Source organism: Genypterus blacodes, unplaced genomic scaffold, assembly GCF_046128005.1.
Source record: "Genypterus blacodes isolate CSIRO-AG114 ecotype Tasmania unplaced genomic scaffold, CSIRO-AGI_Gbla_v1 ptg000245l_1, whole genome shotgun sequence".
Taxonomy (NCBI): domain Eukaryota; kingdom Metazoa; phylum Chordata; class Actinopteri; order Ophidiiformes; family Ophidiidae; genus Genypterus; species Genypterus blacodes.
In genome coordinates, this window is record NW_027467042.1 from 545,963 (window position 1) to 571,845 (window position 25,883).

The window sequence follows — 25,883 nt, forward strand, 5'->3', positions numbered from 1 at the left end:
AGCTGTGGACACGTTGTGAGGTAATGTGAGGATATTAAATCACGCCGGTTCAACACGTGGCCCAGCGAGAGGAGGGAACAGTAAACACGAGCTCCTGTGCGACACAAAGCTCTGCACCGCTGCTGCATCTCTGCCTGAGTAAAAGCTCTCGCGGGGCTAATCTGAGCATTTAGAGCATCGAGCGCTGGCAGACAAGTCTTTATAAATACTGTGGATTAATGGAGGGATGGATTAAAAGAGCTAAAGCCCGCAGAAGGCCAGGGGTCACACTCCAACTCCTTTTCTGCTTCTACTTCCATGCTGCAGATGCTGATGCGTTTGCTGGCGTATGAACAAATTAGGGAGGGAGGGAATAACAGCAAAGGAAATGATAGCGGGGGGAAGGCAGCAGCTGTACAGGAGAGCTTGTCACACACACGCACACATTATAATAAATCATCACACACCCTGCCAGCACTATCTGGCTCTGGCTGCTGATCCCGTTCTCCTTCTCCCATCTGCCCTCCGCTTCTCCTCGCTTATTTACCTCGGCTACTTTTTATGTTTTTTCAGTCGTTACATTTTCTCCGAGGACGTTTCCAACTAGCGCTGCCTGAGACGAAGCTCCGCAATCTACCAGACGTGATTTAAAGTCGTTAAGCTGCAGCCAACCGACTCTCTTAAGAAAATACTTGGCTACTGTAAACTACAAGCTCCAAAGAAAAAGGAGAAAATTACATTGAAGCAGCTTCGAGAGGCAATATTATATATTTTTGTGGTTTTTGCTCTCAAAAGCACATAAACATGAGGAATGTGTTTGTTGCAGTATTATTCCCAACAGTACACACTGATTTCCAGGTCTGAAAAGGACTTGGTGTGTTGTGAGATATCTGCTGGAGTCATAAGGGGTTAAAGCTGAGAGCTGACAGTGTTTTGCGAACGTGTGTGTGAGAGCAAGTATGTGATTGCATGCGCTACAAAGAAAACAGTCTCGGGGAACAGCCGAGTGCGCGGCTGCTGCATTCCACACTGGGGGAGCCGGTGACACGTCCTCCAGTGAGTGGATCCAGTTTGAGCCTCGCAGCCATTCCTCAGGTAACATCATCCCCGGCCTGGACAGCTTTTGTTTGTTTTGCGTGCGTCTAGCTCTGCCGCGTTACTGAAACATATCTCCTGTATGTCTCACACGGGGGCAGGTTAAGTCAGCTTCAGGGCCGCTATAAATGCGAGAGCGAGACCCCCCCCCCTTTGGAAGACAAAGACCCGGGCCTGTTTTTGTTGTAAGTGATCAAACGGCCCCGGGGTCGCGCGTGCGTTTTTCCGCGCCTCTTGTGTGAACCGTCGCAATGTGCCGACTGTTTGTAGCTTCGGCGTTCGACCTCTTCCAAGCAGACTGTGGTCAGGAAATGTCTGTCAGATAACGAGCGGCTGAGAAACGGGCCTGTGTGTGTGGGTGTGTGTGTGTGTGTGTGTGTGTGTGTGTGTGTGTGTGACGCTGGTAGAGGGTGCGAGCGAGCGAGCGTCGGGGGGCCGTCCGGATCTGGGCTTCAGCCGAGTGTTTTGTCGGGTTTTTTTTTCGCGCGACACATGAGGTTGGGCGCTGACATCAGATGTGCCTGTGGTGAGGGAAGGGAATAAAGGACAGCAGTTTACCCTCGCTCCACAAGGAATGTGTCCCTCCAGACTTTGGGTTTCCGGTTGGGTTTGAATCTGGGAAAACAAAATGGACAAGGTTTATAGGATTCATATGGTCCAAGCGCTTCCAATCAGCTATGTCCATAACAGCCAAAGTCATGGAAGATGATCGCAGCCAGCTCAAGACATCGAGGGGTCAAATGTGTAGGAAAATTAAATCTTAAACAATGTTAGAAACGGTTTTCATCATGTTGGAGTATTAAATCACTTGTTTCTGTTGCTCTGGAAACGCTCTCTGGTTTAATTATGTACATTCACAATCGTTCAGGTCTGATTGTGCGTCCTTAATCGTTAACCGAGGAAGGCGATGAGGCCAAGTATTTGTACCCGCCGTTTCCCGGAGAAACAAATGATTTAACCTGAAAACAAAATGCTACAGGAAATTTCATTAGAGGAACCTCAGAGGAGCTCAGCCAAAGTCCCACAGCCAGGGAGAAGACGCCAAATTGACGTAAACCCACTTTCTGGTCATGGAAATTTGCATTCGCTCAGGAAAGAAAAAAAAAAGAAAGGGGGGCACACGTTCGGGCCTGTAGCTCGCTGTGGTACCGCTGTACATAAAACCCAGTAAAGCGTGGCGTGATGGGTCCGCTAACCTGTTGCCAGTCCTTTCCTGTTCCAGCAGCTTCAGAATAGACTTTCCATCCATGTCTGGAGGGGTGTCCAGCCCGGCAATGTGGAGGATTGTGGGAGCCAGGTCGATGTTCAGCACCAGATGAGGGTTTCTAAAACAAGCACACGGATGTAAACTTCCAACTGCGCGAGACGTTTAAGTGTCAGATTTCAGGCGAAAACATTGTATCAAGTTACGTAAAGTGCAATTCCTGCACTTTCATAATGCATTTGTATTGCATATTGTATCTAGGTTACACAGAGTTGGACTTACACGGCCCCTGGCTCCACGTTGGGGCCTCTCAGGAAGAACGGCACGCGGATGTCAAAGTCGTAAGGCATGGACTTGCCCTTGACCAAGCCAAACTGGCCGATGTGGTAGCCGTGATCGGCCGTGTAGATGATGTAAGTGTTGTCCAGCTCTCCCGTTTCCTCCAGCATGTCAAACACCTGCAGAGGTCAAATCAGGCGATCAGGAGGAGAAATAGCAAAGCGCCTGAGTCATAAACTAAACAAATATGTGTTACAAAAGGCAACAGAAGTGCTGAGTGACTCCTGCGGGTATATTTAGAAAAGTGAGCAGCTCTAAAAGTATTAAAAAGCGTAGAAATAATGACATCAACGTACTTTCTGCACTGAGTCATCCACAGACATGAGAGTCTGCAGCCTCTTCCTGTGGAGAAAGTTGGTAAACTCCATGTGGATGGGTTTCATAGGCCCGGTGTACTGCATGATCCAGTGTTTGTCCATGTTGGGCGCGTAGTTGTAGCTGGGTGTGCTGGAGCGAGAGAAAGAGAGAGAGGGAGAGAGGAAGGGAGGGGGAGAGATTAGTTATGGCAACGCACTAGCCTGGGACAACAACACAGTGAAAGGAATTATGATACTCGTGTTATGACTGATGGAACATAACATACAGTATTCCGGAAAACAAAAAAAAAACCTTCCTGGACGCCGATCCGTGTGTGAGTTAGAGCGTGAGGCTGTGTGTAAGAGCGCCGCCGGACGCCAACAAACACCTGTCTGCTACTTCTCACGTACCGCCGCTACACAACAGGTGCCACTGCTGTCCACTGTTTGACGACCATCAATAAACCGGCCTTGTTTGCAGAAGGAAATGTCTTAATACTCAAGAGTCAGCACCTGAGCTGTTTTTCCGCACGTCCCCCCCCTCCCGATCGTCCGCCCCTTCGCACAGAGGCGGGAGTCTCCTTGCACCGCTGCGCTCTTGGCACCGGCGAGTCATTTGAGGGTTGGCACTGCCTTACGAAAATAATAGGCCCTAAAGTCAAGTTTGCAATGACTTTTGGAGCGAAAACTCAATAAGTCATGGCCATTTGGAAACGGGGGAATAACAAGGGTGGATGAACAGCAGCAGGGAGGGAGGGAGGGAGGGAGGGAGGAGGATGAGTGTTTGTGGAGTTGTGGCCGAGCAGAGCAGCTCACCTGACTGCTGAGCTATGAGCTGTCAGGGCACGGAGGCAGATTTAGACTGTCGAGAGCTACAAAATCAAACATACTCACTGTTTAGCCATAACAACATGAGAGCATGACTCCTGCGTCTGTTGAGCTTCTGAGCAGGAATATTATTGAATGATGGAAGTTTACAGTCAAAGCCCAGAACCCAAACCAAACCTCATTACCAGGAGATATTTACATCCTGCTGCAATTAACTCCCCTAAAACAAATGATGGAATAATGGGGCTGTGTTCCATTCCGTATTAAGCCCCACTTGGCCAACTGATCTAGACTGAGATACTTAATGAAGAGCTGCCAGTGGACCTGCTCTGCTCTGACTGAGTGAGCTGCCTTCTGCCCTCTCCTCTCAGGCCTGCTTTGTGAGGAGGCTGAACTCTTCACCCATCAAACCAGGCGGTCTAATAAGCCCCACAAAGGGACCTGTCTCTGGGCAATGGGCCACCAAGGTACAGGGTCCCGGGTACAAGAGAGCCAGGAATGCAGGGGTCAGCGGAATGAAGCCGGTCCATAGGGGGAGGTCACACCTGCCACCTGTCGCTTATAGACGGCCCCGTTTGAAGTATAAATGCTGGATTACAGCAGGGCAGAGCTTCGGAATACAACCTGATCGCACAAAACACAGCACACACACTGCATCTGGAGCTGAGCTGTGAAGGCGTCGTCTTAACACAGAGCGCTGGCATTCACTGAAACAACTTGTTGAGCGATATTCAGAATGGTTTGTATTTACGGTGCTTCAGGGAGACATGAAGGAACCGCAGCTCTGCCAGCCTGCAGCCAGTCTGCAGTCTGCAGCCAGTTTGCAGTCTGCAGCCCGCCTGCATCAGAGGGCGAAGACACCTTTGGCAAGGAATGTTAATGACATTAACATCAAATCTTCCCCTGTTATTGTTCCTGTCAGAAGTACAGACACAGGTTTGATTTATGAGCCGGCTCCTCCTTCGCTGCCACGCAGGCTCTTCACCGCCGTTTACATAACACACCATGTGAATATGCAACAAAGACACACAAAGTGCCTCAGTCAGCAAAGTCCAAATGTTCCATTAACCTGGGCTCAGGTGGTTGATGACTTAGCCAGGATTAACCAGCTCATTTTACCAAACCTCAGTGTCTGAAACAGAGTGATATTTAAAACAGATTTGCTCTTTAACATCTGCCTGTGATAAATATATTACACACATCTGGTCATTACGCAACCCGGCCTCCAACATACACCCCAACCGTACGGACCACCTGACCTGCTGCAGCGCACACACACACACACACACACACACCGCACCTACACAGTCACACAACCCTTTGGTCACCCCGGAGCCCCGGCCCCGCCCCTTTTCCAGAGAGGCTCGGGCTAAAAATAAATGAATAATGTCACAAAGGGTGTTCCTGAGAACACAATGCATTCCTCTCATCCCAGGAGCCGCCGGGGAGAAACTACTGATTGATATGGACGGGGTCAGGAAGTCCTTTGCGAATTACACAGGAGGGTGGAGAGGGAGGTGGGGGGGAGATGGGGGGAGATGGGGGGGGGACGGGAGGACGGGCAGGGATGAGAAAACAAGACAAGAGACTGAAAGAGACAGAGATACATGGATAGATGGACAAGCGGGAAGATAGAGTGATAGATCCAAGCAGCAACAGAGGGAAGGAGCGGGAACGTTAACTGGAACAGAAGCCGATAAGAAAGAACGTCTCCCTCCCCCCACCCGGCGGAGAAGTGCTCCCTAGGAGACGGATGGAGGGGTGGCAGGGCACGTTGCCATGGAAGGAGCGGGAGTATTGTGGCGTTGCCTCGACGCGGCGTTGAGAGATGTGGGAGGCCGATGTGGGATTGGCACGAGTGTGGTATTCCACGTTTTTAAAAAAAACATCCCGATCTTCCCTGTGGTACGGGCCCGAGCTATTCTTGGATGATAAATCATTTTGATTTCGCGCTTGCTGAGTCTCTGGCCCTCGCAGCTCCTCAGCGACCTGTCAGCGCTGAGGAGCGAGGGGCGTGCGAGCTGGATTAACCTTTAGAAGAAGGAGGTACGCCCAATCATAAAAACTCCAATTAAGAGTGAAAGAAAAAACTCAAATCCAGCAGACGGAACATTTTATAAGACGTTTAGACCTGAAAAAAACTCAATATTTCCAAGGATTTGTTCTAGAATCAGCGTCTGCGTGTCACTCACATGTGCTGGGACGCGTTGGGGAAGTGCTCCGCATACTGTGGCGCCGAGTCTTCTGGGCCGTGTGGGGCGGCGTGGCTGATGACCATCATGACGGGCCGGTGAGGGTACATGCGCTTCGACATGCGGAAGTAGTTAATACTGTCGTTGGTGATGAGGTCGGTGAAATAGTCCTGGATGAAGAAGAAGAAGAAGAAGAAGAAGAAGAGGAAATAGATGAATACTGCAGCATAACTGATCATCCTGACATGTTGCTCTCTGGCTTTAAACTCGTCCCGCCATTCCTACATAAGCAGAGAAGGGGGCTGATGGGAATATGAACCGGGGCCACTGAGTACACTACGGAACCAATCTGTCGAGTCAACAGCTGGCAGCTTGCCTGTGTGTGTGTGTGTGCGTGTGGGTGTAAATGTGCGCTTGTGTGTGTGTGTGTGTGTGTGTGTGTGTGCAGTTGCCTCGTCAGTGACTCTCTGCATTATTAGATGTGACACAGCTTGATGGTGAGGGGAGACTGGCGCTCTCAGATGGTATGTTGTTGTGACAGCTACCTCCTCTGTTCCTCTCTGTGCTATCCGCTCCGTCTCTCTCTCTCTCTCCGCTCCGTTCATTCCTCCCCCGTCCCCGTCCCCCCTCCAGTGTATCTTTCCTTTTTTCCCTTCCTCCCGTCTCGCTGACTTAATCACACACTTTTTGGAAGACGGTGGAATGTAGAAATCAGACACAATAATCTCAAAAAGGAACGAGCCTCGGGCCTTACCAGGGAAATGAAGTGGTGACTTACATAGCAGGAGACACAAAAGACACAAGGCCCCCGTTTCAACCGGCTCACAGTGGAACAGGCGGGGAAGGAAGGAAGCTGCGGCATTGGAATGAAATATGAACTTAAAAAACTCGCTGACATTTAATCAAAGCCTCCATTCCAGGTGTGGTGGAGGCTTTTTTTTTTAATGCGAGTCACGCCGTAAACTCAAACGCATCTGCCAAGATTCCATCAGCTGATTAGCCTCTCTACCTGCACGTCTGGCGTGCCACTGTTGCTGCCTGGCACACGAGGCTTCAGAAGGGAGTGCCAGGTTCAAAATGAGAGGGTAAAGGGTGATTTCCCTGAAATGTCAGAAGTGGGTTTGGCCGATTCATCCGGTCTCTATTAATAGGGCTTAATGACCAGGACCGGCTTTTATAGGCTGGCGGCGGCACATGCCCGTCACACGCACAGGGATAAGTATTGCCATGCGCGTTCCCTCCGCGTCGCCAACACATCGGCCGTGTGCTGCGATTGCTTCTGACAAGTGGAAAGGAAGCGAGAGTGTCACCGAGAACGGCCGGGCCAAGAACGACAAGGAAGAAGGTCAGGAAGGTGGAGAGCCGGGCTGTCAGCGGAAGTTCAGGCTTGTTTTTCAACACAGACGGGATTAGGGAATGATTTTACACCAGATTCGTTGCCAGTTGAAGTAATTCCCATCATACACAATCAGTATTAGCACTGTGATGAGGTATAACATCTGTATGCATCTGCTCTGCTTCCTACATTGTGTAATATAATGGAATTCAGAGGACGGCCAAGAGGTGGACAGACGAGTTAGAATGCTGAACACCTCTACGGAAGAAACCAGATTGAACCTGACGGAGTTCAATCAGTGGGCGAGTGTCTCATCCCGGCACAGCGGCCTGATCTGCCAACTGCACTCTGTGTCGTCCCCCTGACCTCCCGACCCTGTGAGACTGCAGAGCAGACGTGCAGAGCTGCAGCCGTCGTCCCCGGTAGCAGCAGGTTCACGGGGCTTTGGCAGGTATCTGCAAACACTGGGGCCATTTGGGTCTGAAACCACAATCTGCAGAGCGAGCCCGTGTCTCGTAAACACCTCGGCCCCGGGGCTTGTGGGGAACTTAACACCTCAGTGCGACTCGACAAATAAGTCATTTGGCACGGGGGATACCGATCCAAACATGTGTTTGCGCATCTTCTGGCCGGGGCCGATCAGAACTTGACATGTATCCAAAATATAAAACCTCCTCGCTGATTCCTCATGTTCCCAGGACTACGTGAGCTGGGAAGACATTGGCACGGAGCTGGGAAAATAAACAGACAGCTCCTTATAAAAATATTGGGGGAAGATTGATGACCGATGCAGTGCAAAGACATCATAGTTTTCATTTCCAGCGTTTGACGGCGGCAAAGCAATTTCCCCCTCCTTTATCTCCGTGTTATTACAGCGCAGACAACAATTTAAGAGTTACAGGGGAGAGATGGAGAGGAGAGTGAGGCAGACAGACAGAAAGCAGAGCACAGGTGGTAATTATCACCGGTAACTTTGTCCTCTCATGATCATAAACATGTTTCAATTTTAAAGTCTAACTATTGAGGCGAGGAACGTCGTAATAAAGGGCTGCGGCACAAAGGCTGAGTCCCATTCCCTTTAATTCCCCCGATGAGGATTCCTGCGAGCCTGAATCACGACACGGGCGATAACTGAAGCGCGTCAATGTCTGTATTTAAAAGTGCAGCAGAACCTGCAATTTGTCAGGTTAACTCTTTCTATTGGGTGATAAAAGGCAAAACAAAAGGGCGAGAGAGTCCAGGAGTCTCCTTTATTCAGGAAATGGCGTGAACACGTACCTTGGCGTACTCCGCGCCGTGTTTCTCCTTGTAGCCGTTGCGGCAGACCGTGTAATTATAGAAGCGGGAGTTTTTGATCAATCCGACCCATTCACGCCACCCAGGTGGGATGTAGCTGCCATTGTACTCGTTCAGGTACTTGCCAAAGAAAGCTGCGGGAGGGAGGGAGAGAGGAAAGGAGGGAGGGAGGGAAGGAGGGAGAGAGGAGAGAAGACAGACGGGGGAGAGCATGAGCACGCGTTAGGTGTGTCTGTACCTGCACAACGCTACCTGTAAGAGTCTTTGTGCTATGGGTGTGTGTCCATTTATCAGTGTGTGTGTGTGTGTGTGTGTGTGTGTGTGTGTGTGTGTGTGTGGTGTGCCGTTTCCAACCCCCTCCCCTTCTTTGGCACAGCCATCTCTGGCAGACTGGGCAGGGAGCCAGCTTGCCCCTGAGAAATCTAATTGCAGACAAACACATCAGCTTGAGACCCCCGACTGAGCGGCCCGGTCCAGCACCTGCCCGTCACCCCGGCAGACAGGGAGGCGGGCTGATGGGACGCGACACTGACCTGCCGTGAGCACAGCGGGGAGTCTGGCAGGCAGGACGGGCGAGCTACAACAGCAGCCAGAGCATGTGAGCCACTGGAAGAATGATTACTGTATGCAGGTGTGTGTGTGTGTGTGTGTGTGTGTGTGTCTTTGTTCACCAACCTGTCCTGTAGCCGGTGTTGTTGAGGTAGACGGCGAAGGAGCGCGGCTCGTGCTGGGCTTGCCAGGAAGGGGAGGAGCAGTTCTCGTTGTTGGTGTAGGTGTTGTGGTTGTGGACGTACTTGCCCGTCAACATGGACGACCTGGACGGGCAGCACATGGGCGTGGTGACGAAGGCGTTGGTGAAGGAGGTGCCGCCATCCTCCATGAGCTTACGAGTCTTATTCATCACCTGCAGAGAACCTGAAGGGAGAGGGAGTATGTGTCTAAGAACTCACTGCAGGGTTTGAGGGGCAAGAGTAGGAAGAATTATAATTCACGTGCAAAGGATAAACACAAAGACAAGAACAGGGTGGAGGCCAGATGGTCCTACGGTCCGGCTTATGGCTTCTATTTAATATTTCATGTGCAAAGGAGGAAGACATGATGCCACCAAAACAAAGAGAGGGACAGAGACAGAGAGGAATCGAGAGAAAGTAACAGAGAACATGACAGTGTGTTGAGTTCCTGGTCCTCACCGAGCTCCACGTCCTGATCGTCGGTCATGATGAGGATGATGTTGGGCCGGATGTTCCTGCGGTCCCTCTGGATGCGACCCCTCAGGCCCTGGGCTCTGGTGGTGGTGAAGGCTCGACACCCCGGCGCCCAGTCCAGCGACAAGAGCGCCGCGCAGGCCAGCCACTGCAGCAGCATGACGGGACCGTAGACGGGGGGGACTTGCAGACGACGGGACAGATCCAGCCGGGGCTCGCTCGCTCTCTCACTCCTCGCTTGTTCGCTTGCTCACACCCGTGCAGCCGACTGTGCGGAGACAACAGTAGAGGTTTTATGGAGACGTTACAACACAGCAGAGGGAGAGGGAAAGTAGCGGAATAGAATATAGAATTACCTTCTATTGTAAGAAACAAATTTATTGAAGCAGCCAGATTCCCCCCCGAGCCATATTACAGAATATTTACTTCAGAAATTATGTGCATCTGGTCATAAATTATACACAAAAAAATCCATAAACAGCGAAGCCAGAAAGGATTCCTGCGAGCTGCGAAGCCTTGAAGGTTCACCAAGGAAAACTTAACAACTCCATTATTGTGTGTGGACTGAAACCCCATCAATAATCTCCTCCTCCTCCTCCTCCTCCTCTCCTACGAACTCCTGCGCCCTGAGATGAACCCGCAGCTCCATCGCAGCAGCCCAGGAAACTTATTAGATTATAGGCAACAAAAGAGCGGCAAAGGTCTGAAAACGCACGCCTCACCTTGGAGACTTCCACACGTCTCATGTTATTTCTCTTATTTGATCCTTAATGCTTTTCTTGTGCTTCTCCTCTCGACTCAGATAACACACACTCCCTCACACACTCACGGAAACTGCAGCTGAGCCCACGCTGACCATTGGCTGTTTGCCCCCTAAACACCCACAACCGTTTTCTCTCTATTCTCCCGCGTGAGCCAATCCCAGTCGGCCGTCCACCTGTCACTCAAAAGTCACCCCCTGGCGAGTCAAGCGTGACAGCGGGCCTGTGGGGAGGACGGGGCCACACTGCGGGGGTGGGGGGGTGGGGTCACGGGAGGCGGAGACAGGGGTTCCGCTACATTAACCCCTGTGCCGCTGTCGCCAATCACGGATTTCTCGCAGTTATCCCCGCCTTCTGCAGCCGCTTGCTCGCTTCCTCACAACAAGACAGAACCGACACGCCACGATGTCAAGGTCGGCCCGGTTACGCTCTACATTTATTTACTCTAAATGTAACAATAACGGCTGTAAAACTCACACTTCTGCAGAGTCAAAACTGATCTGATTCCAATCTGCTTATTATTACCAAAATAAATGATCAAATAACTGCTCAGGCATCTTTCACTGCCAATAATAGAACAATAATGTGGCTCAAACCGTGGCTCCCTGGTGTCAGATGAGCCATGACACGGTGATAATGAGCACTCCATCACTGCCTATGAAAGAATGCCTGATGGCCGGCGATCCAGCTGTGCGGCACGGCGCTGCTGCTCTCTGTTCGGAGTTAATCGCTTAAAAACAACTGGCAGGTCTGCGACACCTGAGCCCGGTCCAGATCCAGCAAAGGGCCGGACCTTCACCGGCACAGAACCAAAGCTTTACAACCTACAACCCACATAAATGCTGAGGTATCGTGCGTGTTGCTTCTCGATTTGCTTATTTGGGATTGCCAGCATTTCCCTTCCCTTCCTCTGCTTTCCCTACATGTAGATGGCGGCGGTGATAAGCCCGAGCTTCAGACGGAGCTTTAAGAGCACTTTTGTCTGCGTCCTGTCTTTCAGACGAGCGTTGTCCGGGGCCAGCCAGTCCAGTCATCCCCCGACAGCCCTTGTGCAAACATTGGCGGCGTTTGGACAAACACTCCCTCCGGCGCAGGGTGGCAGAGTGCACACAGCCTCACGTTGGGTTACACACACACAACACAAACTACTGTACAAACACACGGTGACACGCACAAACACAGAAGACACTCATAACGCCCACAAAAACACATCGTCCCGCCGCGAGGGCCCAACCGGGGGAGAAACGCTTCCCAGAAACAATACGACCAGCGGCCCAAACTCAGACTATCGCACATAATCAAGCCTCTGTGTCTGCGGAGCTGTGGAAAAACCTGAAATCAACTGTAAGCCAGTCAGCCAGTGAGCCGGGCCAGTGTAATGTAAGCAGCCAGCGCACATTCAATTTTACATGCCAGTGACTCGCAGTAATAGCCTCTTCATGCGACTCGCGGACCTGAGAGGACAGACAAGAAGGCTCATTGTGGAATCCGATACCAACCTAGCGGTGCTGATGTGGTTAGCCGCCGCGGTATCAATAGCCACACTGTCTTAAATGACTGAGATGGCAGGGTTAATAAAATGCCACACAAAGCGAACGATGGGATGTGAGCCGCACACACACACACACACACGGGCGCACACACACACGCGCACACACACACGCAGGCGAAATGACACAGCTGCGGGCCGTGAGTGGGAGCAGACCTCCCCTCCTTGTCCTTTGGGTTACCTCTGGTCCTAACTCAATTTAACGTGATCCACTTTCCTCCTCCGGGTCGTGGAAAGTTCATTTTTGAACCCCCCGGGGCGTTTGTAGTCGCGGAGGTGTGAGCGAAGTGACAGCTGTCCATCTTGCAAAGGTGCCCCCCCCCCCCCCCCTGAACTCTAATCAAAGGAAGCCCAGGTTGTTATTTATAGCGATTTGGGGATTCTCACCTGAAGAAAGCTGAGATGTCTGCAGTCAGACCTGAGGAGTGAATCCACTTACTGGGAAAAAGGGACGAAACGTGAGCAAACGCCTGCAAAATGTCTGATACTTCAGACGCCTAAACGTCTCTCCATCTACCGCCGCCGCTTCTTGCTTATCTGCGCAATCCAGTTACACCGATTGCAGCCAATTCCTCGAACTGCCTCTGAGAGCCTCGGGTGAAACTAATGCCTCCTCCTCCTCCATTTTCATAAAACCCCTCTGCGATTTATCCCCGTCCAGCCTGATGTGAGAGGAACAGGCCTCTATACATCTGGGGAGGGGGGGGGAGGAGAGAGAGACAAGAGGTATTTATTCCTGGCGGCCGAGTCGGAGGACTAGGGAGCACATTGTTTCTCCTGCCTCATTGTTTTGGAGGATTAGCACTAATGACCCTTTAAATGAGCCTTTACTGTAGTCATCGTGGTTAAGATGGAGGAGAGAGAGAGGGGGTGAGGGGAGGGGGGGCGGGAAGGGAGGAATATTGGGGATGGATGGGAAAAACATAAAATGCCCGCAGGGTTCAAAGGAATGAAACAAAAAGGCCACTATGGATGGAGTTAGCAGACACACAGCTGCCAGAGACATAAAAAGATTCGCAATTTTCAGATTAATGCCCGGCAACACACAGAACTTTTTTGGCGGCCGTCAGCACCTCGCTAATCTCCGCTTTCATGACAGTGAGGTGTTTCTTCTCCTCTAAATCTCCCTCGCTCCTTCTCCTTCGGTAGATGACAGCGGCGTGTGCGCGTACGGTCGAGCGGGGAGTCGAACCCCGGACAGCTCAGCCCTGTTTGGCTGGTTGGCAGTTGTGCCCTCCAGTTAGGGCCTCAAACCGCACACCCCTTCTGCACCCTGACCCTCATCTGACCCGCGTGGTAATATGGCTTTGATGGTGGCTTGTTTAACCTAACCTCAGCCACCTGAGGCTACCCACACACAGGGGTTAAGAAGGGGAACTGGGAGGGGGTGGGGGGTGTATGAGGGAGGGGGGCGCTCTAGGGGGGGAAGAAGGAGGAGGAGGAGGAGGAGGGTAGCAGAGATCTCGTAAATGGCCTGCGTGTTCCTTTCGGCAATCTGGCTTGGGTCCTGTGAAGGCAGCACAGGAGGTCTGCACATTTATCAACCGCCACTGAAAAACAGCAGATACACCGACAAGATGCGTGAAGAAGTCGGTCCACACACACACACACACACACACACACTGATCGATGGCTGCCAGTTGGTTGCGTTGCTGTTAGAATCTGCAGACCGGTGTGGGTCGGCACATGGACTTTGGCTCTGGGTCTTAATCACATGGGATGGACGGCTGGGAGGTAAGTGGGTTCACATTCCCACAACGAGAAGCAAGTCAAACCCAAACCAGATGCCAGGGTCTCCTAAAGTGTACCAGTCATTCAGAAAGGCCCTCGCCATTAAGGACAATGGCCATTTTAAAGCGCCCCCAAATCCCCCTCTTATTCCCCTCCGCTCTCCCCCTATTTGCTCAGCCCATCTCCGAGTCAGCCAAGTCACAGAGGAACAATGACGAAGAGATGGGAATTAGAGTCTGATGGCATAGTTGGAATTCTATAGGCTGTGCTGCCGGGCTTTTTTGTATGCGGCCACATATCTGCAAAGGGGACAAACCTCGCTCATGAGGCTAATGAGAGAGCGGTGGCAGCGTGGGAGAGCGAAGACGTGAAGGAAATACCACACGAGGAAGAGACGGCGGACGTGTCGGAGCGAACGCCACTGCAGTGAAGCCGCTCCGAAGAGACGGATGCAGAGAAATGTCGGCCTTTCTTCATTTTCGCTTCGGCCCAGTCGCACTTTTCCCCTGCAGCCCGGTCGCCTCCCCTGCCTCTCCGTACCCGAGGGGAAAAAATGATTATGGAGCAGCCTTAGATTAATATTGCGGTTTGTCCAAATATTTCAGTAATCCAAGGGAATGGGCCTGGTCCGCTGCCACGGGGGACTGACAAGGACTTTTTACACTGAGGAGGGCCTGTGTCAGGGCCCTCTGTGCCCAGCCAGGCCGAGGGCAGGACATTGTACTCGCCGGGATCCGCCCATCGGCCACTCTGAGCTCACTGAAGGAGAGCTCTGTCCCGCAGCGTTGGCTCAGGTCCGCGCTGGGAGAAGGGGCTCAGACCTGGCTGTTTTCAGACTCTTAACTCGGCCGATTCGTTTGACCAAAAATGCCCCAGAATCCGCCGTCGGTTCTCTGCAGACCAAATTCCAGCGAGAAAACCAAGTGCGAGACGCGGCGAGAGGGAGAGATCGTTGGCTCTTTGTTCCAACATGTTTACGGCTCCACGCGCATAACTCTTCACCCCGACAGGCACATTCACAATCTAACATTTTACTTTGCACATACTTCAACTTTACAAATGAGCAGCCTTTGAATGTCACAGAACGATTCCCTGCTTTACACACACAGGCCACCTTAATGGAGAATAATGGCGTGGACTCAGCGACATGTGAAGCTAGACTGAGTGCACGCTGGGGCTATTTGTTAAATCAAGTCTCTCAGGTTTCTCCCGGACCTGGCGAGAGTCTGCCGAGGCTGCCGGGCCACCCCATCAATAATTATCAGTGCATCTGAATGTATGTATAATGAAGTGAGCGCCGGCCCCACACACTTCAAAGCAGAACAGCTTGCAGGCCACCAGGTGGTCCGTCTGGGGATCAGGAGGCGGCTTTGAACGACCCCGAAAAGGGAAAGGAACAAATATACAAGGTCATTTCAGAAGCATGTGTGCTTATACACACGTGTTCCTCTCCCGAACGCGGTGTGTATTCAAGTGTTCGTGGCCTGGACTGCACACAATAAAGCCCTCTAACAAACCACAACCCTCATGTTGATAACAGTTGGAAGAAGTTACGTTTGGATTGAGATTTGTGCCGTGGACGCTGTGGAGCAGATTTGCTGAGTTGATGACCTGCTTGTTGATCACACACAGTCATTAGAATTCATCCTCATGATTCACCCATCGCCCTGACCCACAAACATCTGGAGGATTACAGTGTCAGCCCGGGATCATTTTCCTTTCTCTGGACCGATATGAACAGATAGATTATCGCTTCACGTTTCTCATTCTCATTCTCTCTCTCTCTCTCTCTCTCTCTCTCTCTCTCTCTCTCTCCGCCTGCTCCCGAGTCTCCAGGAAACTTTGCTGCAATCTACAGGCGGAAAAACAGATTTAGAGATTGGGGGGAGGAAGGACAGAGCAAAGAGGGCGAGGGGGGGCGGGGGACGGAGGGAGGAGAAACCGCCACATTGCTTTATTGTGTGATATGAAAAAACGGAATCACAATCAGGCGATCAGGCCGCCGCAGAGACTTGACATGAGCCTGCAGCTAGCACTTACTTGTTAAAGCTATTCTGGGCCATGAATGGAAACCATTAGTGATAGAGGACCTCCGATGAATAAAATACGGTGCATTTATATTCACCCGGCCACTTGTCAAAGCCCACACTGCCGTCAGAAACACACTATCAGAGCGGAGCGACGCAGGGAGACGGAGTGAGAGAGGGAGAACAAATTGCTCACTCACGGGTGGCTTTCTTGTCTCTTTGACACGTCGAATATAGCCCGGATAAATGATTTCTTTTACCACAAAAGAGGGCCGTGGCAAATGACTTCAATGGGTTTCCACTGAGGTAATTGTCACGAGGAGATTGACGTTTTTTTTCCATGAAATCAGCGGCACGGTGGCACGGAGGCTGAGAGAATGCGCCGCGACGCGAGGATTGGATTTGGTCGGCGCTCAGCGTTATTACCCACTTCAAGAGCTGCGAAACGCTCACCGACTCGCTGGCGGGAGAAGTGAGACAGCTGCGATTTCCTGGAGCTTCAATCGTCTTTCGTGTCTTGTCGAGGCATAAAAAAACAAACCCTCAAAACGATTCCGTGTTGCTGAATTGAAGCGCAAGTGATCCGTTATACGAGTCAATCCTGGAATCCTCAAAATACATTTATGACATTTGGACTAAGATCTTAAGACACCTCGCCTCTCATCAGGATCTAAATGCTGCCCTCTCTGGTCAAACACACTTAATGCAGCCAAGTAACCGAAACAGATTCAAACTCTCAAGCAATAAACACCAAGAATCAGCCTGAAGTACAATCAATTCTACGACTTTAAAGTGTCTGAGGGAAACAGCGCTACCTCCTGACCAGCAGCGGTATCTGCCACATAACGAGTACATCAACATATTCAACAGGTAATGGAAGTAAAAGGAAAAAGGACACGGAAAACTGAGGGGCTGGTGAAGCAGAACGCTGTGAGGCAGCCGGTGGTAGCGACTCAATCAGCAAAGCAAAGAGGAGTTCTGCTGCTGCTGCTGCTGCTGCTGCTGCTGGGCCATGAAACAAAACACCCCCAAAATGTGAAGCATGTGCAGGCATATTCTCTGGAAACCGTAGACAGACACAGACCATGAGAACCAGCCCGTGTGACCCTGGACGCCATAAACAAAACTCCTCCATGAACGCCACTCACTAACGCCCTACTGCTCATAAAAATGGATTGGTCCAAGTGCACCTGTGCTTCTGTACCGGCTTCAAAATCCATATAAGTATACTGCATATAGGTCTATGTGTGTGTGGGTGTGTGTGCGTGTGTCTGTGTTTCTATTTGTTTGAGTCGGCGGCTTGAAGAAGCACAGAGGTCAGAATAAGAGTGAGGAATCAGTCAGACTCGCACACAGACAGACACGTAACCTGTAATTTGTACACAGGGGAGCTCTCCTTTCCATTGCCTCTGGCAGAGTGTGTGTGGCTTTCCAAAGCATGCACCAACGTCATTTGTAATTCAATTAACTTTATCATAAAAATTCCAGATCTCGGCTGCATTTGTGAAAAAGTACGGAGAACCTGATCTTTGCTGAAAGGCTAATTGGCTTTTATAAAGCTTAAAATAAGCAGCTTAGCCGTCCAAAAGCTGTCATTCCCACACATGGGAGCCAAAGTGAAAGGAATGCAGTCAATTCATCATTTCCACATACTCCAGAGACAGCAGCAAACACACCGAGAGAGAGGAAACTCAACTGAACTGGCCCTGGGCGCATTAACAAAAGCAGAGCAAAGATAATGTGTGTCATGTCACGCCGGACCTGGTCAGGATCCGTCAACAAACTTGCTTTACAGCGCCGGGGCCGTGGCGTTTTACTCTGCGCCCCGCATAGCAACGTCAGCCTGTTCAAGTCCAGGCAAACAGGACCAGAGGCTAGCAGCTCTGTACCACATGGCCACAGCAACACCCAGAAGCGTTTGTGCGTGTACACACACACACACGCACACACATACAGGCAGAGTAGCAGAGCGCTGGCAGAGGCTGAATGTGTTTGGCCGCTCCAGGGGGAGAGGGGAAGAAAGGGAGCAGAGGAGCTGAAACAAACGCATGCTGGCTTCTATTAGTCGAGCTGTGGAGCGAGATGGAGGGGTGAGGAAATGTATTCATCCCTACTGCCCCCTCGTCCCCCCCCTCCTCCATCCCTCCCACCCCATTATCTCCATTCTGGAGAGGCGGCGGATGAAAGGAGCAACCCCCCAGTGGCAGCACTTCTCCCTCCGAACTTACGCCGATGCATTCTGACGGCTGCTTAATTGTACGTGATACAGGCAGGGCCCTTTCTTTTTCAAATCTAAAACAGATTGCTTCTCCCTGGGGAGGGGATTATTGGACAAGAGGGATGACAAAGTGGGGACAGTGCGGCCCGCTGGGGGGTGGAGGACAGCGGGGGGGGGGGGGGGGGGGGAGAGAGCCTGTGGAATGGAGAGTGCGTGTGTGTGTGTGTACATGTTTTTCTATGTTTCCCTTTTGTGTTGCGCCTGTGTCACAAGAAGATTACGTTTGTGTCCATGTGCGGCGAATGTGCGCACGTGTGTGTGTGTGTGTGTGTGTGTGTGTGTGTGTGTGTGTGTGTGTGTGTGTGTGTGTGTGTGAGAGAGAGAGATCCAGCCTCTGATCCCCAACGCGAGCACCGCCGGAGTGCCGCGACTGTTTCGTTCCGTCTCCACTCAACTCTAATCACACTTTTCCTTTTCTTCCTCTTATCTCTGCCGCTTCCACCTCATCCTTCTTTCACTCTCTCTCTCTCTCCCCCCGTCTGTCTCTCTTGACCTGGCCCTCTCTCTCTCTCTCTCTCTCTCGCACCCTCTTAAGCCCGTGCTGCGTCCACGTGCACGAGATGTCTGGAACAAAAGCCGGACAGAACAGGAAAGAACTGAAACCCCCTCTCTCTCTCTCTCTCTCTGTCCTCTCTCGCCCTGGCTTTACTCTTCAATGTCTTTCACCGGGGCCGGTCCAGGTTTTCCTTTCACTCCTTTCACTCCCGCGCCCGGACAGGGGTCATTCCTGGCTGTTGTGCGGCCTCCTGAGAACTTCACAAAGCGTACGTCTTCCTCCCGAGCGGACATCAGGGCGGGCGGGCGGAGGCGGGGAGGGGGGGGGGGGGGGGGGGGGGGCGATTGAGATAAAGACAAAAGCTGGGGACGGAAAAAAAAGTAAATGGCCGTCTCCGATGTCTCGCTCATCTACTTTCTTTACGCTGAGCAAATATTAGATCAGAGAAAGGCGGATCGGGCATTCCAGCCTCTGATGAGCCGGGTTGTGATGTTTGCGTGCCCTGACCTCCGCCGCTAATATGAGAGACTGAACAAACACTTGGGGGTGCTATTGTGAGCGCTTAAATACCCCCCAAAATAGCTCCCTGCAGTGTGTGTGTGTGTGTGTGTGTGTGTGTGTGTGTGAGCATGTGTGCATATGAGCCCAGATATATGTGGCATATTTCCCTGGAGTTATGCCCTTAACAAGTCAAGGACGTTTCCTCTGTCAAGGGCTGCACGCGAGCGGAATGGAACCTGCCCCGCACTGCGCCGGGGCGGCAAGCGGGCCTGGCCCGATCGTCCAGGACACCAAAGCCAGTGAGAAAGTGGCTGACTCATCTAAAGATAGCCTTGTGTGTGTGTGTGTGTGTGTGTGTGTGAGTGTGTGTGTGTGTAGATGCCACGTAAATAAAAGCGTAGCGAGCGGCGGAGGCTCGCTGCTCAAACGCTGCTCGTTTGCAGCGATACGAGCGTGCAATCTCCCCTCAGCCCTACCGTGCAATCAGGCAACGACAGGAACACTATCATTAAGCTGAGGAGATAAACAAGAGCCGGAGGAGGAAATCTTTTCTTAACACACTCGGGAGGCACACACAAGCAGACGCAGTCGCACACCTGGCTTCTTCTCCGGGAGTGACTGAGGACAAACCCACAAGCCGTCCCCGCATGAGGACGTGTGTTCCATTAACGGTCCAAACACTTGGTTCTAATCCCCGACACCATTTCTGCATTGTGACACAAACTCCATGACCTCACATTCTTCCTGCAACGGCGCAGCGAAAAGCTATTTGGATTCTGAGAAGCGCACAATGACGGACTCTATGCGCGGCGGCGGCGGCTGTGACAGTTGTCGTAAGGCCGCGGCCCGAGAGGAGGAGGCGGCAGGCGAGCGTTAGCGTCTTGCTCATCCCCCCCCCCACAAGTCGAAAATGTGCGGCTGATTTGCATTCCGTACACATCGCATCGCTCCTCTCTCATTGATGGGAGAGCGAGGAGCGATTTCACAACCGCCTCTTTCCATCTAATTGACTGCCAGTAATGCAGTCAGCGTGTGTGTGAAGTCACACACTCACACACACACACACACACACACACACACACACACACACACACACACACACACACACAAGGAACACAACTCTGACTCAGACGCAAGAGGAGACACGCAAACAGAGATGCCTCCTTTCCTTTTCCTCCCTCCTGCCCAGTCGCTCATTCATATTTAGAAAAATGGATTACTTCAGTTGTTCCTTTATACACACACGCACACGCACACACACACACCACAGTCAGTTCGACGATGGCAGAGCTGCTACTGCAATAACGTTTGTCTTGGCAAGCCTCTACCCCCCAGAACCTCATTATTTGCAGCAGCTGCTCGCTCTCTTGTTTGCAGCACAGTGAAGCTAAACTGTGTCTCTTCAGCTCGGAGACACGGCTGGCGGTTTAAACACACACACACACACACACACCACCGCTGCTTTCCTTGGGTTGAGCAATCAGAAATCGAATCTGAAACGCTGCCGGGCGCAACCCGAGTGCGTCGGTGTGGATTTATGGATCAGGCTAATCAATGCTGAGCGGCTGGAGTCGGACTCTTCCAGCTTCTCCATCTTTCTCTCATTTACAGAAACACATCTCGGGCATCGTGACTCTCGCACTCACGCCTTTCACACTGATTGTTCCCGGGATGCGAGGAGGCAGCTTTGAATATAAGATTGTTGTTTCACATAACAAGGCTGGAGCGACTGATCCTGGGGTTTACTCAGTCAGACTGAGGCCAAACTCTCCATGACTCAGCCTCTGCACCTCAGAGATTTGCATTACGTAAACTGTCCGTTCCTGATTAATACGCTCAAATCAAAGCGAGTCACAGCCCCGACGCCTTCCTTTCCCTCTCGCATCACTTTATCACATTCCCTTAATTAATCTGCCGCCTGCTCGCCAGCCATTTTGGCCGATCTGTCACCGCGGCCCTTAAAGCGGCAGTCATCACAATCTACCGGTGGTTGTGTTAAATACTTTAAGTAACAAGCAGGAAGTGTAGCTACGGCTGGTTTACCAAGGTAAACACACACTCGCACAACAGCAGCTTTCACCCGTACAGCCTTCTCCTCTCCGCTCAGCCCCCGCCGCTCTTCAGCACAGCCTTTCACAGCTGCACAATCTCAATTTGCAAACACCTCACGCATGCATGCATGCACACACACACATACATATACACACACACACACACACAAGACGCACAGTGCCCCGGAGGAAGGTATAAATACTATACATCACATTCCCACCCCGCTGGCAAGTTTCCCTTTCTCACTGGAGTTAAGGCTAAAGAGCTGAAGTTGAAGAAGCAGATTTTGACGGTGTCTCTTCGTCTTCCTCGCTCTCGCCTTTGACAGTTTGTCCGGAAAACGCTCCTCGGCAGCTCATCCGTTTGGCGTTGCACTGACACAATCTGCCAGGGGTGCACTTGGAATGAAATTCTCGCGAAAAAGGGAGCAGGAGGAGGAGGAGGAGGAGGAAGGGGGGGGAGTGTGAAGTGTTGCATTGACGACACAGATGAGTGACGGCTTGATATCTGATTTCAGCGGGTGGCAAATGTTATAAAACTGAAGGAAAACTAAGGAGATTCTGAAGTTACATATACTTCATTTTTCACTCTCTCTCTCTCCCACACACACACACACACACACACGGATGCCCTCCCTGACACTTCCACTTCTATACATCACACATCCACAAGTTAACAGATGGCTGCTTATAGATTGGGAGAAAATGACATTAATGGAATGTGCTGCCTTCTAATCCCCTGAGAGGGAGGAATTTGCGACGGAGGGAATTCCTGTCAGTCACAGGGAAAACTATGAAGTCCGGCACACATACACACACACACACAGAGGCACACACAGAGCTGCTGTACAGGCAACACAGATCCACCGTCCTGCCACTACAAATCCCTACTTGTAGACTCTCCTCTCCTCACTGTTTACTGCCTCAGAAACAGACTGCCAACTAGGCAAACTAACACATAATGCAAAAGCATGGACAGAACAAATGGGATCAATGTTTAAAAATTGCAAAAAAAGAAGCAGAAGGAGAGTAAGAGAAAAAGTTGAGTACCTGGTAGGCAGGAGAGCAGAGCGCTGGCTGGCCGAGGAGTCCTCTCCCAGTTTTCTCTCCCTGCGTTTCTTCACCGGCTCTTCCTCGGCTCATAAGAGGGGTTTGTGTCTCTGCTGCGTTGTGATCGGGGGGCTGAAGAGTCGGGGGGGGACCACACAGCTCCTGGAAGACAACCTCTCTCCTCTAATCCTCTCTCCGATGTGATGACACTCTCTAACCTCGACCATCTGTTGAAACACGTCCCGGAGCAGTCAGCACCGCGCTGTGTCAAGAACCCCACTCCCCTGCCCAATCACAGACCGGCTGCTGGGTGGCTCCTTGCTGCCAGGAGGCAGGGACAAGGACACGGTGCTGGGGAGACACACACGCACACACACATACACACACACACACACACAGAGCCACTCACTCTACAAGATGCAGGCAAGAAAACCCCCAGTCATCGTAACCTGAGAGGCAGTGAAGGAGGAAGGGATAGGGAGAGTGAGAGGAGTGGAAAGAGAAGGAATGGGAGGGGGAGAGAGAGAGAGAGCGAGGGCGAGCGAGCGAGCGAGTGAGCAAGCGAGAGAGGGCGAGCGAGCGAGAGAGAGAGAAGGAGTCAAAAATAGAAAGAGAGTGCATGACAGAGATGGAGAGAAACCCGGACTCTTAGCTGCTAATAGTTTCTTAATGCTTCTCTTAGACTGAGCTCACACAGCAAGCACATGTATGTACACAAACACACGCACAACACACACACACAACACTTCATCCTCAACCCCTGACCTCCCCTTCGCTCTTTTACCCTACTAGCCGTTGCGGTCTGGAGAATCAAACTCTCCCCAAAAAAGAAAAAGGCTCCATAAAGTTGTGGATTGGCTGGGCGGTGGGAATGCTGTTGGCACTAAACTGTTACATCGGCAGGCCTCGCACCTCACCGTGATAAATCCTTACAGTCCCACCGCCGCATTCCTGCCCTTCACCACCTATTGCCTTAAGTAAAAAAGGAGAGAGCGGAGGGGGGAAAGACAGTAAAATTACAAAGCTCAAGGAAAGGGAGCAGATAGCAGGAGAGAGAGGGGATGAAGAGCGGACGTTAAGATAAGGAAAAGGGAAACGCCGACGGTTTCCCCTCCGCGTTTCCTCTATGATCAACCCCATTTGTTACAATACAATCGGAGCTGTTGAACAAATTAAACACCCATTCAGCCCCAAACACGGAGGTGCCAACGGCCGGCACGTTAAATCAATCGGGCGGGCGGCACTGTCCTTCTCACTGAGCCATTACAGATGGATTATGAGACCTTGATGATACTCAGGAGCGGCTTCAAAGGGCCGGACCCTAATGAGTTAATGCGCATTTGATATCCCAAAGCATCACAATGAGTTAATCAGAGGTGTGAAACTTCAAACAAAAGCTTCTAAGTGGCCCATTTACATTCTATAAGCAGTGTTCACACGTGGCCCCTCTGTTTGATGTCCTCCTTTGATGAACGTCGTCAAATACAATAGAGCCGAAGAAGAAGAAGAGTTTATAAAGATAGCTTTGGAGAAAATGTAGTGGTGTGTATTTGAAGCTTTGAAGAACTTGCTTGTTTTCTTTCTATACGCGGGCCGTTTTTAATTGAATTGCGTCTCACACACACACACCTCCAGGTTGAAAGTTTGAGGATATTGGATTAAACGAGACAAGAAGCCGTTTTCACCGGGGGGACACGTGAAACTTTCCCCAGAGAGAGAGAGAGAGAGAGAGAAAGAGAAAGGGCCTTAAGGGGGAAAGAGCTCAAATTAGATTAACTAAATTCACAAAGACTGTCCCAGGCCCCTCCTGCATGGCTACACACACCCCGGCCCCCCCACACACACCTCCAAACCCCAGCCCCCCATTCTCACGGCCGAGAGGTTTCCAAAAGGGCCTTCAGGCGGGCCAGGGGCGACCAAATCCCTGTGCTCTTTACTGGATTAAAGATGGCTGCTGGGCTGGGGGAGAGGAGCTATTTTTTCAGGGGGCCCGCACATCTGTAAACATCATAAATCCACGTGGACAGGAAAGGTTATCAGGTTCTGGGGCTTCTGTGGGGAAAATCACTCCAGGCTTATATCCTGCCAGGGACCAAAACCTTTCTACAAATAGTCTCTCCCTCTCTTTCCCTCCCTCTCTCTCCCTCTCTCCCTCCCCTCCCACGCCGCTGCCCGGCAATCATCCATTTTGCATGACCGCCATTATTTCTGATTTCCATTTTCACTTCCGCCGATGGACAAAACAGCGACAAAAGCCAGAGTGGAGGGAGGTCTATCAAACGGCCTCATCCTATGAATGACTGAATGACCTGCAGGGAGCCGCTCGTTCTCTGCTCCCCCCCCCCCCCCCCATTCGCTCCCTTTCATCCTCCGCCGGCTCCTTCCCCGCTCCACAAAGACCTCGGCTCGAGCCTATCACGGCAGATATCAAACAGGAATTCCCCGGCCCGGCGTCCTCTCCCGTCATGTTTCTCTCTCTCTCTCTCTCCCTCTCTCTCTCTCTCTCTCTCCCCCCTCCATATATGGCTCTCTGTCCAGTCCAGTCATCCCACAACCAGATCCCAGTCCTTTCCTTACATGTCAAACTCACTTCCCCTCTTCTGTACCGGCTTGCCAGACCGGCGGGGTCGGGTCTCGCAGGTGCAGGGGAGGAGGCCCAGTGTTGGGGGGGGGCTACTCGGTTCACTAGCCCCATTCTCTGCGGCTGAATGAGATAACATAGGGGTGTCATAGCTGTGATCCGGCCTGTGTGTGTGTCAGTGTGGAAGGGCTGGAGAGGAGAGCAGGGGAGCACGGCCATGATGTGTGTGGGGGGGGAGGAAGGCCGCTCAAACATGGATACAGAGAAGTTTGGGAACGCCGGGTTACACGCTGGGGGGTAAACTTGAGTCAGTATAAAAGTATTTGATGTCTGCGCCGGGGTATGAGTCAGGATGTTACACACAGGAGACACTACCATCATCATCATCAACTAACTATTTATCCACTGCCAACTCTGGGAACAGGGTGTGTGAGGTCAGCTTAAACCAGGTGTGACTGACTTCACAACAACAAAGTAATATAATCCCTCATTCTATACTCATCTTTATCCTCGCTATATTTGCTTTAACCGTGCGCTACTGGTTCCCAGGGCCCCTTAGACTTCAGGGGGTTGAATCATCTTCGTCTCAAGTTCATGCCAGAGAGACACAGCTGAGAACTGGGAATGACTCGGGGACAGCAGGAAAGCAGCAGAAGACACGCACAGTTGGTTATGAATGTGCATACAAGGGGTGAGGAGGAGGAGGAGGGGGGAAGGGAGGGGAGTTGGAAGGAAGGACAAGGGAGGACGGAGGGGAGCCGGGAATACAGTGGGGACAAGTGGCAGCCAGGGCCGAGGGAAAAACAGAGGGAGAAAGTGGAGAATGGAGGAGGAGGAGGAGGAGGAGCTTTTGTGGTTCAGTGACAGCTGAACACGCAGCACATGCGAGCGGAGGGCGCCCTCCCCGCGTCACCCTCCTGCCGCGGCATGCATGTGCCGCGCTACGCACGTATGCGACTTAACACGCATGAGACCGTGCCTGCGCTCAGACTCGCATAGCTGCTTCTGTCGCAATAGAAGCAAACAGGGCCGCCGGACAAATGGAGAGGCTGAGGGAATAATAAAGGCCACAAACAAGTATTCATGTT

The 25,883-nt window shown here is 51.6% G+C and overlaps 1 protein-coding gene across 3 annotated transcripts in view; it reads right to left on the bottom strand.

Moving 5' to 3' along the window:
* The window catches only part of sulf1 (sulfatase 1), a 33,420-nt gene extending 10,784 nt beyond the window's left edge, over window positions 1-22,636 (bottom strand). Inside the window, exons 1-9 of one of the 3 annotated variants that reach the window (XM_076171301.1) lie at window positions 22,215-22,636; window positions 9,756-10,038; window positions 9,241-9,480; window positions 8,548-8,699; window positions 5,934-6,103; window positions 2,914-3,064; window positions 2,561-2,736; window positions 2,271-2,399; window positions 1,633-1,689 (exon numbers count right to left, since the gene is read on the bottom strand). In XM_076171301.1, the coding sequence (XP_076027416.1) occupies window positions 1,633-1,689; window positions 2,271-2,399; window positions 2,561-2,736; window positions 2,914-3,064; window positions 5,934-6,103; window positions 8,548-8,699; window positions 9,241-9,480; window positions 9,756-9,930 (1,250 nt within the window). In that variant the 5' untranslated portion in view covers window positions 9,931-10,038; window positions 22,215-22,636. The remainder of the gene's footprint in view (window positions 1-1,632; window positions 1,690-2,270; window positions 2,400-2,560; window positions 2,737-2,913; window positions 3,065-5,933; window positions 6,104-8,547; window positions 8,700-9,240; window positions 9,481-9,755; window positions 10,039-22,214) is intronic. The other 2 variants (XM_076171299.1, XM_076171300.1) reach the window with 2 other exon arrangements.
* Window positions 22,637-25,883: the final 3,247 nt, after the last annotated feature.